This window comes from Mercurialis annua, linkage group LG6, assembly GCF_937616625.2.
Source record: "Mercurialis annua linkage group LG6, ddMerAnnu1.2, whole genome shotgun sequence".
Lineage (NCBI taxonomy): Eukaryota > Viridiplantae > Streptophyta > Magnoliopsida > Malpighiales > Euphorbiaceae > Mercurialis > Mercurialis annua.
This window is the reverse complement of record NC_065575.1, coordinates 3,026,919-3,045,523: the sequence shown is the minus strand read 5'-3', so window position 1 is coordinate 3,045,523 and position 18,605 is coordinate 3,026,919. Positions and strand designations below refer to the sequence as shown.

The following is an 18,605-nucleotide window of genomic DNA, read 5'->3' as shown; positions in this document are numbered from 1 at the left end:
TATTATGGCAATTAGTGTTCTTAATCAGTTGCAATTTTATAATAAATATGTATAATGGTTAGTAGCAGTAGCAAAGTGTGGTATCGTATAAGAGAAAAAGGAAAAGGAAATGGGGAAGCAAATCAGTTAATGTGGGTGGAGATTTGGACACATGCAAGTTTAAGGAAGATGGCAGTAAATGAAAACTAAATGGATTTTGTGCTATTAATTGAAATAATAATGCTAACAAAGAAATAACTCTAACTAAAATGGCAATTGGTGAAAAACAATTGTGATTTATGATTTTTCTTGTTATTTTCTCTAATTTTATTGCTAATATATATTACAAAATATATTTCTAATGCATCAAAAAGTATATTATATGTATTTAAAATATATTTACAATGTATTTCATATTAAATATAATATATGTAACATGATCTAAAATGTATAATTTATATATCGCTATTATATATTATATATTATATATTATATATTATAGCAAATATCTATCATGAATTATAATAAAAAAATGTCTAAATAAAATCTTAGACACGTATCAAATATGTACGTATATGTCATATACTATAAATTAAAAAAGATGTAATTATCATATTTAAATTATGTATTAATGATGTATTCATCAAATATGTTTAAAAAATGTTTTAATCATGTCTCATATATTTTTTATATATAACTCTGACGCATTGAATAAAATATTATATATATATATAAAAATTATCTTTAGCGTATCTCATATTAAAAAAAATGCATAAAATGCTCTAAAATATATAAATTATGTATCACTAATGTACATATCATATATTATATATTAAAATAAGTGACGGATTTTTAATAATATGTTTAATAAATATTAGCGATAGATTTTCAAAAATATTAGTGACGGATTCAAATTCGTCGCTACATTCGTCGCTAAATTTTTAAAATTTCGTCGCTAATATTTTTTCCGTCGCTAAATAATTTAGCGACGGATAATACGTTTAGCGATGGATTTTGGTCATTTAGCAACGGAAAAATCCGTCGCTAAATGACGGAATTTTAGTTGTGAAAAAGTTAGTAATTGGATCTCACGATGACGAAAACCAAAAAGAACCCACAAAATCCCGTAACTAAAGAAAAATGACCACTTAATCAATACATCTGGGAAACACCCAACGATTGTCCCTTCACAGTAGTAGCTCCCTCACAAACAGGACGATCGTCACCCATCTACTTTCAAAGGTTCGGAACTATAGAACCTCGCCAAAGAGGGGCTTCTGACTCAACCCTACAGGAGGTAATCAATCAGACTATCGGTGGCATGTTGAAACAGTTCTGCACAAATATAGCTACGGTGATCGATGACGCCATCAACACACTGAGGTCGCGAACACCAATAAGGAGAACAGAAGAAGATCACGAAGAAGAAGGAAGGAAAGGAAGAACTATGATTTTTTTTTTAATAATTCTAACATAAAAAAAGGGTAATTTTTTATAATAATATTAATTATATGACTTAATAATTCTAACATTAAAAAAGGGCTAAACCCATTTTGTAATCCCTAAACTATATAATTTTTAATTATTTGGTTCTCGTCTTAATTCTGTCTTTTTTGGTCCCTAAATTTTTATTTTTATTTTTATCAAAAGGACCTAATAGTTGAAAAAAAATAGAAATTTATGAATCCATTTGGTAAAATAAATAAATATTTAAGGACTCAAATGCCAAAAAAATAGATATTTAAGAATTCAATTGCTCAAAATAGAAGTTTAGAGAGGTAAAATTAAAAATGAGAGACCAAATAATTAAAAATGGCATAGTTTAATGACCCAATATAGGTTTAGCCAAAATAAAAGGTGTAATCCTTACATACTATTTATTAGGGGTGAGCACGGTTCGAGGGAATTCGGGAATTGACAAATCTCCGGAACCAAATCAAAAGTCGGAGATATCAAAAATTGAATCTTCGGGGCCGTACCAATAATCGGTTCGGTTTGGAGATTTTATTTTTTGATACGCTTCGGTTCGATTCTAATGGTTCGGTACGAATATCACTAGAACCAAAGACATTGTTTTATTGAAAATATAATCTCTATTATATTATAATATATTATTTTAATTTTTAAAATTAATTAGCTACTCATTTATTTATTTATTTATTTTTATGTTCAACTATCATGAATAAATAATCATCAATAAAATAAAAAGACATAATATATATATTATCGTTCGATTTAATTTAAAAGTTTTGATTATTTGATAAGAGTACTTTTATATATTCTCAAGTCTAAAACTATATCATTTTTAAAACAAAAACTATGTAATTTGGTCAATGATAGAAAATAATTTATATGTGAATTGTTCATATCAATTTTTAAAAAATATTTTTAATAATTATTAAATATTTGACAAATTCATATAAATTTTATTAAAATATATAAGTAATTTTGTTTTTTTATGTAAATTGATATTATATATATATAAACTAAAATTTTAATATATATTATTTAATTTTATAAATCAATTTTAATGTTTAGTAATTTAAAGTTAATACGAATATAATAATAAAATTAAAAATAGAATAATATATATATATATATATATATATATATATATATATATATATATATAATTTCTGTTTTTTGGGTATAAATTCGGTACTTCGGTTCGGTACGGTTCGATTCTCGATACGATTATTTATAAAAGATCCAGAACTGTAACAATAAAATTTTCGATACAGTTCGGTTCGGAAAAAATCAATGGTCAACGGATATTTTTCAGTCCTGAATATTTCCGGGCCAATTTTTAGTTCGGTTTTGGAGATATCGAGTATCGGTGCACCCTACTATTTATAAATAAAGTCAACTTTTCTTTTTTCCTTGCATGTCAAACTAAATTATTCAGTTGACAAATCCCAAAATCTCGCCTTTACACTTCACACTTCCCATTTCTTCTTCTTGTAGCTATTAAACTCGCTTTCGATCGATCGATTTTGGCATGTTTTCCGCTCTTTGGTGAGTTGAATTTTATGATATCGTATTTCATTTATTTCATGTTTATTGTTAAATTTTCTATGAATTATAAATTATACCCAACTTAGATCTATGTCTACCCATTGAGCAATAAAATCTGAATTCTTGTCTTTGCTGAGTAAATTTTCATTCTTTTTACTTCTCAGCATCTGGGTTTTTTCTTAAATTTTTTGTGTCAGTATGTTTATGCTACATTGATTCATCATATTTTATGTTAATTTCTAAGTTAATTTTTTAATGCAGATTGATATTGAGATTTCATTGTTGCAATTGTTTGATCGACCTTTGATATGAAGTGGGTGTAAGTGGGATTATTATGTGCATTTTAGTTTAAATGGTGTTCTAGATAGCATAGGATCAGTTGATTTGTGAATTTTTTATTAAGTTAAAGATGACGGGAAGAAAAAATATGGGGCGCGTTTCGCCGTTCTTTTTGGTACTTTTGTCGCTCGGGTTTTTCTTTGCAACTTATAATTTGTTGACATTGGCGGTTCAATATAAGAGCTCGAAATCGAGAGATGGTTCGGAGTTATCTGATACTGTCACGGGAATGCCTAATGAAGTAAATAGGTTAGGGGAGTCAAGTTCGAGTTTTCATGTTGCCCTTACGGCTACTGATGCTCCTTATAGTCAATGGCAATGCCGGATAATGTATTACTGGTATAAGAAAATGAAAGAGATGCCTGGATCAGACATGGGGAAGTTCACTCGAATTCTGCATTCCGGTAAAGCTGACAATTTGATGGATGAAATTCCGACCTTTGTTGTTGATCCTCTTCCGGAGGGCCTAGATCGGGTGAGACTTTCTACTATGAATTTTTCATTTCATGTTTGCATTTTCCTTTTCTTTACCATCAATTGTTTATAAAATAATGTGGAACCGAGTTTACTTCGTCATCTATATTGCTCTCGGTTAATTTTCTTTCTGCCCATAGCTCATTTGCAATTTAATATGATGTTCAATGTTGACAAAAACGCAAGAACGAAACTGATAATTGGTTCCTTATGTATTGAGCGCATTATCATGCTTAAGAGAATCCAAAAGCAAAAAATGTTGCATATGAATATGTGTGTGTGATTAGTGGTGTCTCATAGTAGCAAATTGTTAAATATCACAAATTTACTTGATTTAAGATTACACTCGGTCTATTGCTGCAAATTTACCCATGCTAATGTTCTGTCCAGGGATATATTGTCCTAAATAGACCGTGGGCTTTTGTGCAATGGCTGGAAAAAGCGACAATTGAGGAAGAGTGAGTTTTTAATCGTGATGGACTATTGTTACACACATATATTATTATATATAGTTGATTTTTGAGTTGTTTTCTTTCTCCGTGAGTTATGACATCTAAAAGTTCGTCATTTGATGATTGGTGCAGGTACATTTTAATGGCAGAGCCTGACCATATATTTGCAAATCCTTTGCCAAACTTGGCACATGGAGGTCATCCAGCAGCATTTCCATTTTTCTATATAAAACCAACTGAGCATGAAAAGATAGTTAGAAAATTTTATCCTGAGGAGAAGGGTCCCGTGAACAATGTTGACCCAATTGGCAATTCTCCTGTTATAATAAAAAAGGTAGGACTCTTGTTGTGTTTCCTGTTATAGTCTATATGAAATAAACAACTCAATAATATAAAATGCAACTATCAAATCACTTGTTTATTTAAATTTTATTTGTCAGATTCGTAAAGGATGAAAATTGAAAAGATTAAATGGCTTTTATGGACACTTGGAATCCATGATGTACTAATCACTGTTTAATGATTTCCTTCTCGTAATTGTGTGTCACTATTGATTGGTATTTCATGCTGCTTATTTGTTTCGACTTGAATAAGTTGCCTTATTAACATGGCAAACTAAATTATCTATTTCAGTCCCTGTTGGAGGACATTGCACCTACATGGGTAAATATTTCATTGAGAATGAAGGATGATCCGGAGACTGATAAGGCATTTGGTTGGGTACTAGAAATGTGAGTAGCACCGGAGAAGATCTTTTTCGGTTTTTGGTTATTGATGTACATCTTGAACTGAAGTGTGCTTTGATTTTGCTGATATCTGTTTGTATAAATAAGGTATGCATATGCAGTAGCATCAGCATTACATGGTGTTCGGCATACACTTCGTAAGGACTTTATGCTTCAGGTATTCAAAATACAAAATAAAGCTTCTGTTATTTCATCATTTCTTGTAGCTATATGTAAAGGATTACATGAATCTTTCAGCCACCATGGGATTTGGAAATTGGGAAGAGGTTTATCATCCATTACACATACGGATGTGACTATAACTTGAAGGTGGGTCTCTTTTAATGATCTGCTAATTTTGTTATGTTCTTCCCCTTTTTTAGTTTTGCGGAGTTTTTATAACTAAACTTTGCTTCTACAATGTGGTCATTATTTAGGGAGAACTAACATATGGGAAAATTGGAGAATGGCGATTTGACAAGAGATCTTATCTAAGTGGTCCTCCACCAAGGAATCTACCCTTACCCCCACCAGGAGTCCCTGAAAGTGTGGTACGTATATAACCGAATTCTTTATTTAAAGGATTATTCGAGAAATCTTATACTACTGAAACTAAATCCTGTTTGACTCCATAATGAATTTATTTATATTTATGGAAATAGCTTATGCTTTTATGAACTACGACGATCCAAATAGACCTTAATTTTTTTTTTTTGGCCTATGATAAGATCTTGGTTTAAATGAGTTTATTTAGTTTGAACGTCTGGATCTGAGACTAGCTCATCAAAGCATTAGGCTTTAACTGTTTGTCCAATTATTTTTAATGCTCTCGAATCTCGTACGTATTTGTGAAATACTATGTTGTACGGAGAACTTTTGAGTCCTAAATTTTACCGTTTCCTTTTATATTTCTGAAATCCCTTATGAAACTCCAAAACTCTATATTTATAACCTACTCCTTTAGAAATATCATTTCGCCATTTTCCATTCCAGTATCTTCGTTTCAGTGTTTCCTTTTCCGTGCTACATAGGTGAAATATGAGGATCCTGTAGAATATTGTAATTTGTAATTGCAATTTGCATTGCTGAGTTTAGTCCTGCTAATGGCTTTAGAATCAGTTCATAGAACATAGATTAATGTTGGTATGCAACTTATGAGTCGTCTCTCAATAACGATTTGTATGCAGGCGAGACTCGTAAAGATGGTAAATGAAGCTACAGCTAACATTCCAGGCTGGGATTCAGTAAACAGTGGTTGAAATCGAAGTCCGTTAATAAGTTCATCGAGCCTTTGGTTAGTGCGATAACATCCTCTCGAGCAGATTCTTTTATACTATTTATAGGTTAACAAAGAGTGTTATAGATAGAGAAAAAAATGTTTTTACAACTTACAGGAGGGGATTTTGGAAGTAACATTTAACATAATTATTGTGAAAGCCTCTAAATTCTTTTGTACACTTACTGTCACATCTGAAATTAGAATTTGAAATTTACATCTTGGATTGTTTCAGACTCGTAAATTTGAAATTTTCCTGCTAAAGCTGTAAGCTTTCCAGAGGACTTGTCACGAATTGTGGCAAATTGGTCAATTTTACTACAAAATAAGTTTAATTCTTTTCAATTGGTTGAACTCTCTCTATAATTTGTGGGTAGGAGCGTGCAGAAACCGAACTAAATTGAATTAATAGAACCAAATAACTGAACAATTTTTATTTTTATTTATAGAAAAAAAAAAGGTTTTGATTTGATTTGATTTGATTTTGAAAATAGAAATAGTTTACACTTTTGGTACAAACTGAAGTGAAAAATGAATCAAAGCAAACAAATAAATTCCAAACCCACTAGTTTGATCTGGTTCAATTTGAAATATATATAATTATTATTAAATTATTTTAGTTTGATTCTAAATAAATTAAAAGAATTAAGAAGAAAGTGGTGTTTCGTTGCCAAAACATTTGGAAAACCAGTAGTAACTCTTGAAAACTCACATGAAATGTTTCGGACCATTTTATTAAATAATTAAAACTAGACACCCATTTCTTGTAAAAAGAAAACTACAAATTAGTCACAAATAAAAAAAGATCTAATCAATTGTCCATTAATTTTATTTTTCTTACTTTTGCTGGTTTATATTATATTTATAATATTTATTAAACTTTAAAATACCAATTTCAATTATAATTATAAAATTTATAGTCATGAATTTAAATTATGAGTATATTAAAATAATTAATTTCATTAATTTTCATATTTGTATAAATAAAAGTTGACATATTTAAAGTTTTATAATTTTAAATATTTTATAAATATATCCCTTATATTTTTACTATTTTGGTAATTTATGTTTGGATTAGCTACTAAGTGATTATTAGCATAAGAGTCCTATAAAGCAATATTTCTTCTATTACTTTACGCTGCTATAGTTACATATTCAACTGCTCTATAGCATTGTTTTATCATTTATGGGTGATTGCTGGTTGGTTTAGATGATCTAGTAGTGAGAGATGGTTTCATTTGAACAATTTGTTCTTCATCAACTCCCATTTTCTTGGCGTAACGGCCGGCCTCGAAGAATCGGTTAACTGCATCCTCCATGTATTCTTTCCCTTGCTTTACTGTCATTTTTGTACCTATAGTTTCTGGGTAACTTGTCAATATATGATCTCCTTTTAGCACTGCGGCTAGCTGTAGTAGCTCTTGCTGGAATTCGCTCGGTTTTGCGTCCTCCTTCGCGTCGCCTTTTCTGATCTTGACCGGAGTTGGTAGTTGCACTATTAACATAGAAATTACAATAAGGAGTTGGATTAACAGCAAGAGAAACCGTTTCTCTTTGTAATAATCAAGGCTCGGGGTGCCCAAAGATCAAATCAAATCAAACCAATAAATTTTATTTGGTTCAGTTTAAAAATATAAAATAAAAATTGATATTTCTTATTGGTTTGAGTTTAAGAGAAAAACTTTCAATTCATTTTTAGTGCAAAGTAGGGCTGTAAATAAACCGAATAAAGCCTAAGTTATACAAAGCTTGAGTTCAAATGTGTTATACAAGCTCAAGCTCAAATGATATCCGAGCTACTTGAGTTTAATAAAAACAATTATCAAAAATTTAGTATTATTTTCCCTCAAATAAATTTATTATATTTATGCATAGCAATTGTTTTACTATAAAATATAGAATTTAATTAATTAATTTGATATACATCTAAATTTAGATATAAAATATTCAATTTAGTAAGATAAATTATTAGTTTAGGGTTAAAAAATGTGCGATTATTGAACTATACATTTTTAACAAAACGGTACCAACTTTTCTTTTGTAACATTTGGGTAATTCAACTAATACTTTTTTGAAACGGGAGGTTACCCGCTCATTTGATATGGTTTTCGCTTACGTGGATATCGACCTTTTCCTTTCTTTTTAGCTTTTGATTTCATCTTACATCAGTATTAAAACGACAAACATTTAATAACTAAACGGCAAGTTATATGTACAGACTTTAATCTGAAATAGGCGGGTAACCTTATGTTTCAAAAAAAATATAAATTGGGTTACTAAAATGTTATAAACGAAACCTTGGTAACCGTTTTCTTAAAATTAAATAGTTCATTAACTGCAAATTTTCTTAACCCTATTTTTTATGTGAGCATTCATGCTCGCGAGCCTCAGAATTTTCTTTAATTGATGCTAGAGTTCAACTCGAGTCAATTTTAAACAACTCACGAGTAGTTTAATTTGTTTACGCCCTTAATAGATATTGACTTTAAAAAACCGAATCAACTTGTTAAATTTGGTTGGATTAAAAAGATCAAAGATTTCAGCTCCTGTTTAAGGGTAAGGCGCTAACCTGGGCAGTCAGTTCTAGGCTCTTTACGAGTCTGGACAATGCCTTCAAAGGTGCCTGCCCATGCATCTCTCTTAGTTAAGAAAGGAGATGACAAGTTGAAGATCTTCTTTACCGTCGCCGGAATTGATGAATGTTCATATTCTGATGTCGGGAACGGTGAGCCATTCGGTCCATGAACAACTGCATATCCATAACCAAAATAAAATGAATTACTCTTCTATTTGCACAAAAATTGTACCATTTATTTGATATTAAATATAATACAAGTAATCGACGAGCTTTAGTTTTAATGGTATAAACGTTGGACGACATTCTTCTAAAATCGTGGTTCAATTTTTCTTATAAGCGTTCCCCTCTCCGGCCCAATGATAAAGAAAACAAAAATTTAATACAAGTATATGATTTGAATCTCTATTAGTATATTTTCTTATTACATGCATTGGCATATGATAATTAAAGTCAATATGTAAAATATAAATATTTGCATTAATTTGGTGTAATTACCAACAAAAGTCCTTAACTTTAAAATATGTTTTAATTATCTCTAGTTTTTTCAAATCCAAATTATGTTTTCTATTTTCTTTCAATTCTACCTTTCCGTTCAAATTGAAACCAATACCAAGGAGCATTCGTTATGTATCATATCATCCCAGTGACATAGCACACCAAAAAATGTCTAGGGATAAATGTTACCATCTTTTAAAAATTAAGCAAATATATACATTAAAAGAAATTCGAAATTAAGATTTTCAGTAATTAACCTTTAATTTTCAAATACAGTGTCCAATGGAATAACATTTAAAACCCCCCTATTCAGATAAGAATTGAATCGGATAGGCCGGTTGAACCAAAAACTGGTCAGCTATCCGGTACAAAAAATAGAAAAAGTTGGAAATCTAGTCCAACTAAATGGGCCTGGTTAAATCAATTATTGAAGAGGAATTTGCACAAAACACTCCTTTTTTTAACTTATTTGTTCTAAATACCTCAATTTCAAAAATTTACTTTTTTACTCTATTTTTCTATTATTTTTAGTTGTACCTCAATTAGCAAAATAACTTATTTGTATTTTTACTCTCCTATTTTTAAACACATGCATATCTCATTTTTCCTTTTTTTTTCTCTTTCCTCTTTCTCCTTTTTTTCTTTTCTCTCTCCTTTTCTCTCTCCTTTTTCTCTTTCTTCCTTCTCATTTTTCCTTTTTTCTCTCTCTTCTTCTTCTTCTCTCTCTTCTTCGTCTTCTTCTTCTTCTTCTTTTCTCTACAACTTTTTTCTTCTTCGTTGTTTTCGAATCTGCTTTTTTTATTTTCCACATTATACAAATGAACTCTAAGACAAAGAAATTTGAATAAAAAAAGAGTTTAAGAGATAATATGATGGTGATAGATGAGAAAGTTCTTCTTCTTCTCTTCTTTTTCTTCTACTTTTTTCTTTCTATGTGTTTTAAATTATTGTAGCATCGTTTTTTGAAATTTTTTACAATTTTTTTTTTGAAAAAATCGTAATGTTCTTCATTAATGATATTTTGATCTCGTTTTCAAATGTTTTAAATTAATTTTAGAAATCGTTTGAAACTGTTTTCTCGAAACTGTTTTATACTGTTCGAAACCTTTGTAAACTGTTTGAAACTGTTTTATACTGTTTGAAACTATTATTTTTTAAACTGTTTGAAAGTATTTTTTAGAACTTGTTTTAGACTGCTTGAGATCTTTGGAAACGGTTTGCAATTGTTTTATACTGTTTGAAACCTTTGTAAACGGTTTGAAACTGTTATTTTTTATGTAAACGGTTTGAAACTGTTATTTTATAAACTATTGGAAAGTATTTTTTAGAATCTATTTTAGACAGTTTGAGACCTTTGTAAACGGTTTGAAACTATTTTATACTATTCGAAACTGTTTGAAACTGTTATTTTTAGACTGTTTAAAAGCGTTTTTTAGAAACTGTTTTAGACTGTTTGAAACCTTTGTAAACGGTTTGAAACCGTAATTGAAACTGTATTTGAAACCGTAATTGAATATAAGCGAATGAAACAGTTTGCAACTGTTATATAATTTTAATTACGTTTTAAACTATTTAAACATCTCGAAAATCTTTGAAACCTAATTAAACATAGCAAAACTGTAAAATAATTCGATTGAACAATTCTATATCCTTTTTTTTTCACTGAATCCGCAGTTTTTATTGATCGTAATGTATGAATTTGAGTAATGAAGCATTAATTCGAAAATATCTGACAGAATATTGAAAAAGAAATAGTGAAATTTGAGAAAATTTGAGATCTGAAAAAGAAAAGAAAAGATGAGATGAAAATTTTGAGGAGAAAGAAGAAGTTTGTTATGATAAAAACAGGTGGAGTAATTTTTAAGTATAAAAACAAATAGGATAGGGTATAAAAATAAATGGCTGACACGGATAGGTATGTAAGTCAAGTCCAAACTTTATGGTAGGTAATTGTTAATACTTTTCTTATTTAGGTAATTCTCTAATTCTCTCATTATTGAACCAGTTGAAGAAGATCTAGGGAATTAGCAGAGGACAATTATGTCTGATTAATACCTAAAATCCACCACTAAGTTTTTGTCTGTTTTTATTTTTTACTAAACCGGTTCAATCGGAAGCGGCCATACCGGTTTAGTTTTTAAAACACTAGTTTCAATATGAACGGAATGATTAAATTGAACTTGACATGAATTAATATCTTACACGCATAAGCTATCATCAACATGCAAACTTTAATTTATTTTGGGGTGTAAATTCAACTTTAAAGATTTTATAATGATTCAAATTCAATGGATCTCAATTCTCCAAGTTTTCCCTTACCTTTAAAGTGCCAGCAATCTAAAATTTGGCAACACTTTGATCCAAAACTTTTATGGCGTAAATATCCTAACAAACCCATTTCTTTTCCTCACATAATCAAACTCTAAAGTCAAGTGAGAAAATAAACAAAAGAGGCAATTGTCACCTTTTTTTGGCCTCTTCTCATTATTTATGGGTGACATTTCACATTATAAATTTGACAAATATAATAAGAAAACAAAAAAAAAACAAAAAGAATAGAAAAGAATCTTTCTTTTCATTCAATTTTTGGAAAAGAAGTGTGAATTGATTTATGTGCATTATAAATTTTTATAAGTTCATATTCAATGGATAATATTTTTTAAAAGAATTATCAATATATTGCACTCAAAATATTGCGGTAAAATTCTCGATGCATGTATTTCATATTTGAACACTTTTACTATCTAGACATACACTGTCAGCAATTGCACGACCAACTAATTTACGAATAGTTTTTAATTTTTAATTTTTGTTATTATTATTATCGCTTTTATTATTGTTACTATCATTCAAGACAGAAAATTCATATTTAACTTCGGATTTTCTATTGAATACTTAATATTTTTGATCGGAGGATAAAATAAATCTTACTCTTTACTTTTTATTATAAAATTTATTTTATTTAATATTTCATTTAATATAAACATAGTCAATAGTACTATAAAATTTAAAAGTATAATAATTAAAAGTAAATAAAACATATTTATTTACATATAAACTTTATAAAAATTCATTTGAACCAGGTATGAAAATAGTTATATTTATGCTCGCAATTGAAAAGTTTTCGTGGACTCAGTTGTCCTATATTTTAAAATCCAATAATTCTTTCATTTCTTGTTCATGAAATTTATTTTTCAAAAAAACATTGACTTTCTTTAGGGTATAGATCATGTGAATTCTTATAGTAATAATTTTCATTATATTACTAACTGTCACGTCGGTGCTTTAATTGCATGTGTTATTATTAATTTCTAATAGAATAATTCCACATATTTCCCACAATACTGCAACCATTACAAAAAAAAAAAAAAAATCGATGTAGTTGAAACTTGAAACTTAAATTCATATTCTTCCCGTCTTTCATTATAGACCACTTCTATTTAAAAAATGATAATATAGACCACGTCATTATTTTTATCATTTAATATTACAAGTCACCTTGTACATTTAATAAAAAGTTAAAATTAAAATCTTTTTTATCTTAATAAATATATAGTTATCTATAAATGAATTAACTACTTTGTTTTAATATAAAATGTACTAATTAAAAACTAATGATTAATATATTATTTATATATCTAAAAATGAAAAAGTAGATAAAAAAACTAATTTAAACCTATTTAACTATATTTTTTTAATTCATATATATTGGTCCAAATGGCCTATTGTTTAGGAGGAAGGATGAGTGTTGCTTACATATTTGGAAAAAAAAAATTAGATGAATCAAATTCTCCAAGTGAATTATTAATTATCCAATTTAAATATAACATGTGGTGTAATCTTTTCTTTTTAAATTACCAATTAATTATGAATTAATATATTTTACATAGAAACGGTGTTGCTTTCACTAATTGGTATTTGTAAAAAAAAAATATCACTGTTACATTTAAAGTGGATGGTTTATAATCCTACATAATAGACGCAGTTCACATAAAATTTGTTCAACGTATTCCTGTATGTGCTCTTAATTTTAAACTTTTTTAATATTATAACGGAAACTGAAAAGTCTTCAGGATTGTGAAGTCTTAATGTCGAGTTTCAATAATGATTAAATAATATCCTAAAAGTCCAAAAAAGATGAGGCAACAAAATAGAGCTAAATTGAAGTAATATTGACTTACCAGTGCCTTTTTCAATCCAAGGAGAGACAACAATGGTGGGAACCCTAACCCCTAAACGATCAAACTTGAAGAGGAATGGCTCTGGGCCCACAATGCCATCTGGACTGGGGACACCTGTCACTGGTGTAGCCACATGATCATAGAATCCCCCATGTTCATCATATGTTATCACTAACATTGTTTCATTCCATTGTGGACTTCCCCTTAATGTCTCATACACCTATAATATCCATTTTCAATTATTATAATAAGGATTTATATAGTTAATCTCATTAACAAAATTGATTTGATTCAATTTTAATTTTAATTAGCTCATGAATAAATCATGAACTTTGACATATTTTATAATTAAAACACTACTTTTAAATTTTGACCATTCAAATGACCGAGATATCCAACTTCCTACAATTCATAACATCGGGTGATATTCCACTAAAAAATGATGATATGGATGCCGAATCAGTATTATTCCAACATCTACATCAATATTTTTTTTATCAGAATATTATTCGTTGTTCTGAATAGTCAAAAAAGATATTTGTTATTGTCAGAAACTAAAATTCGTATTATAATTTCAAAACACGTTAAACTTCTTGATCTACTTTACATTTAACCCGAAACAATCAAGATTCAGAAGAAAAAGAAAAAAATGAGAAGCGTACCTCTTTGACGAACATTTGGCCTTGATAAACATCATGAGAAGGATGATCATCATTAGCAGGCTGCAATTTAGTATCCATATACCTCTGCTCCACCACAGAATAACCAGCCAATTTCCCTTCTTTTGCATGTCTTTTAAAGCTCAAATCATAAGAATGAAAATTCCCAATGTATTTAAGCTTCCTCAAGTTTCTATAAAATAAAGTGGCAGGAATGTTCTGGAAGTAAATTCCCCATGGAATTTTGTTATCATCAAGATTCTCAAAAATTGTTCTTTGAGGGTAACCCTTGATGAGCAATGCTGGGATGTTGCTGGTTGCTCCTGCTGATGTTGCTGAATGGACATAGAGCCTGTTTGGTTGTGTTGATGATGGTACTGAAGCAAACCACCTATAGTTTAGAAAAAATGAATTTAGCCACACATACTATATTTAAAATCATGTTATATATATTAAAATCATTTTAACCTTCGCCAACTATGTTTACAGTCGGTTTGAAAATAATGTGGCGTGATATTATATATGCCATGCAGGATTAATTAATATATAGATGTATACATATGTCATCACGTCACATCAGCTCTAAAATAATTATCAATATATTTGATAAAGATCGAAAAATTGATGCTACATATGGCAAAACTTTTAGAATATGATATATTTGATAAATTATAAAGCTTTTTTTATATAATTAAAGAGGGAATGCTTGTGGGAAAAATCGAACCCATAAACTAACAGTTTGTTGTCCGACGTGTGGATAGATAAATAAGTTGTTCTAAACAATGGGGAAAATTAAAATTAAAGATGATAAGAAAAGTACTTGAGAAAAATTTACAAATAAATCTATATTGTTAAAAAATTAAATTTATAAATTGGACATTTGCGCATGGTATGCTAGTTACTAGGATTATAACTTTGACTCACCAATTAGTTAGTTAATTAGTTAGCATCAATTACTTATTTGCCAAGCAAGTATAGAAGAACTTGAGAGAATTCCAATAAGAATTTATCTAGGCTCAATTAGTGAAATTGTCATTGAGGTGAAAATAAAGGTAGGGACACTCTTGTAGGATTAAATATCCGAGTTGTACCTTAACTCTATGATATGTTTCAAATTCGTGCTTCAACTTTAATTTTGTATCTTTTTAATATCATATTTTAAATTTTTATCCAAGTTCAAATAAAATTTGACGTAACAAATCGACTGAAAACTTTTCTTAGAGATGTTGTTGGATCAATTTCCATATATACTTTAAAAATATGTTTCAATTGAGTTATCACATTAATTTAATTTGATTGAAATAAATGTTTCATCTCAAATGAATAAGGAGTTTATGACAAATATAAAAATGGATTAATTTATAAAAAATTAGAGTTATTTTTATTTAATTAATTATTAATTTTTTTGTTTAGGTGATTATTTTATTTTTAAGATACTATATTTAACTATAGGATACATATAACATTTAATTACTTAAATAATAATTAAATTCCTATAATATGAGACAAACAGAATTTAAATAGTGACTATCTATTTAGAACGGATGAAACAATATATTTTTACTTGAAATAAAAACTAAAGATCAAGTACCACAAGAATATAAATTAAAATTTAGATGTCAATTTCAAATATACTGCAAAATGTAGGCACCACCCAAGTATTTAAACCCCTCAATTAATGAGAAAGAGATATTTCGAATAACAAGAAGCAGAAAACAGAAAAAAGATAGGTGTGAAAAGTTATACTACCATCAATGAAGTAGAAGCAAAGTAAAAGAAATTCAATCCAAAACAAGAACACTTTCCAAAATCAAACATTTCAAATTTCCAAAAAACAATTTCTAACTCAATTTCCAAAAATAAAAATTAAACATCGCATTTTTTTTTAAACGTCGCATCACATTTTTAATATTTCGCACCTTTAGACTGTATAGCTAGCCGTAACACTATATGTAAAAAGGCTTTGTTTCTGTATAAAACGACGTCACAAAATGAAAATATACTAATACAACATTTTAAAAAATGAGATTAAATCGCAACAAACGTAAAAATAATGAGATTTAATATGCCAATAATCCGAAATAAAATTTGAAAAATTACCTGTCAAAAACAGCAAATTCTTGAACAAGACTCTGATAAACAGCAACCATATCAGGAACAAATCCATTCATAACATCTCTCGACATATTCAACGAAGGATCCATAGAAAAAGCTTGCTGAGCAAATCCATTCATTAACGGCGCCTTCGAGCTATCATTACACCCGAAAATCTGCTCTCGAATAGCTTGAAACGAATGGCCAGGATCAGGATCAACATAATCAGCTTGATTCTGAAAAAAGAATTTACCAGAACTCGGATCCGTCGCGTTTAAATGATTCGATTCAGTTCCATCAACGCCATTGATTTCTGGATTCAATTTCTTCATCCAACCAATCATGTGATCGAACGAACGATTCTCCATTACGAGGACTACGATGGTTTTTATCGGATTTGCATTGATTTTATTGAAGAAGATGATTAAAATTAGAAGAAAAAAAGATTTTTTGATCGGCATTTTGTTGAAGATTAAAGAATAATTGAATTGAAGTTGTTTATTTATTGCCCGTGAACTGTTTATATAGTGAGTCAGTGAGTGAGTTATTGCCAGGATTTTGCTTGTCATTTTCTGTTACCTATTTTTCTCTTTTCACATAGATTTTTTAAGGTGTAATCTATATCTATCTATATCTATACTATATATAAAAGCACGGATGGGGGGGACAGACAAATTTACTGAATAATCCTTTTCAGTTTACTACTAAATAAAAGTTTTATAATCATTAACTAATTAGTTATTTAATTAATCACTATTATAATTAAAGTCCTAATTAGAATAGGTAGCTAAATTATCTCCAATTTAATTTTTAGTATATAAAAAATAACTAAATTCTCTCCAAATTAGTAGGAATACCTATTTTTTAGTTTGAATGAACTAAAAAATTAAAATATTGTATTTGGTCAATATATTATTATTTAAATTTTTATCTTATTATTTTTAAAAATAGTATTAATTAAATTAAGTTAATTATTTATTATGGTTATAATAAAACCAAAAGAAGAATAAATTTAATATGGAAACAAATTTAATAACCGAGTATATTATATTTACTTTTACAAAAATTCTTGACTAATTTAATATTAATTATAAATAAAAATTGATATAATTATAATAAATTTACTAATATGTTCATTGAGGAGTTACGAGCCACGTGCATAGCACGTAATGCGAAACTAATTATTGAAAAAATATCTAACGTTTAATTGTGTATTATGATGGGGAAATATTTGGTTAAGTTTAATTAATTGATTATTTTGAGTAATTATGTTAGAGTTAATTTAGTCGGTATGTTTGTTCGATTAATACAAAATATTGGTTCGGTTACGGTTAAGAGTTTTAATAATTTAGTTAATTAAATTAACTTAATATCTTTTATTTTTTTTATTTTTATTTGTTTTAAATTATTATTATTTATATTTTTGTAGGTTTAACCGTATTAACCGACTAATTTGGTCTGTTCAGTTTTGTATTTTAAGAATTTGATTTTTTTTTATAATTAAGATTTTGATTAATTGGTTTGGTTGGTTGGTTTGTTTAAGGAGATAAAATTAGTTTATTTGATCTAGTTTTAATTGAACAGATTGAATGCTCATTCATAATCGTGTCTCTTTGATTAATATTAAAAATGTAATTATTATTTTTATCATTTAATGGAATTCATAATTGTCTCATTTTTTAGATAATTCTTTTTTTTAGAACATTTTTTAGTAGCTTCTAACATATAAAAGAGAAATTTGGATATAATTTTTTATATTTGAATATAACGTTTTTAATATTTTGTGGAAACAAACTGTTGAAAAAAAAGTTCAAATTCAAATAACTTAAGTGAACTGAAGAGTAAATGATTTTCTCTAAGCAATAAACACTAATTTTTTGAGATTATTATAAATATTAAACTTAAAAGGGTTTGCACTTAATCTCAAATTTTGGAACCTATTAATTATCAAAAAAAGATTAAAGATGGGACCTATTCAGGAGTTTACTCTCCTTTTTTTCATTTGCATACAAAATCTTCATAAGAAATCCATATTATATTTTTGATAAATTTAAATTAACTTTCATAAAAATGTATAAAAGAACTAGTTTATCAAAATTGTAAATATTATTATTGGAATCATTATTAGTTAATAATAAGTTGGCTGTTAATGGATTTTACCTAAACTATTAGAAAATCGGATTTAGTTGCCCAAAACTTATCACTATTATTAGTGAAATTTGGGTGCCTTTTAGAAGTGATTTACTCTTTATTTACATTTAAAATGAAATGAATGTAAGACTTTTAAATCAAATTGCTGTCATTGATTATCCAATATCCACCACATAGATATAGTCTT

At 28.2% G+C, this 18,605-nt stretch overlaps 2 protein-coding genes across 2 annotated transcripts; one reads left to right on the top strand and one right to left on the bottom strand.

The window, feature by feature from the left end:
* Nucleotides 1–2,869: 2,869 nt before the first annotated feature.
* Nucleotides 2,870–6,479, top strand: LOC126653938 (hydroxyproline O-arabinosyltransferase NOD3-like). Its single transcript, XM_050347941.2, has 9 exons — nt 2,870–2,994; nt 3,256–3,808; nt 4,198–4,265; nt 4,392–4,593; nt 4,893–4,990; nt 5,093–5,162; nt 5,243–5,314; nt 5,422–5,535; nt 6,172–6,479. Exons 2-9 carry the CDS (start codon nt 3,404–3,406, stop codon nt 6,241–6,243), a joined length of 1,101 nt encoding a protein of 366 aa, XP_050203898.1. The 5' UTR covers nt 2,870–2,994; nt 3,256–3,403; the 3' UTR covers nt 6,244–6,479.
* Nucleotides 6,480–7,369: 890 nt separating this feature from the next.
* On the bottom strand, nt 7,370–16,765 carry LOC126654093 (non-specific phospholipase C2). The gene is made up of 5 exons (XM_050348148.1): nt 16,274–16,765; nt 14,177–14,564; nt 13,515–13,734; nt 8,830–9,009; nt 7,370–7,755 (listed from the first exon to the last, which is right to left on the bottom strand). Exons 1-5 carry the CDS (start codon nt 16,726–16,728, stop codon nt 7,445–7,447), a joined length of 1,554 nt encoding a protein of 517 aa, XP_050204105.1. The 5' UTR covers nt 16,729–16,765; the 3' UTR covers nt 7,370–7,444.
* Nucleotides 16,766–18,605: the final 1,840 nt, after the last annotated feature.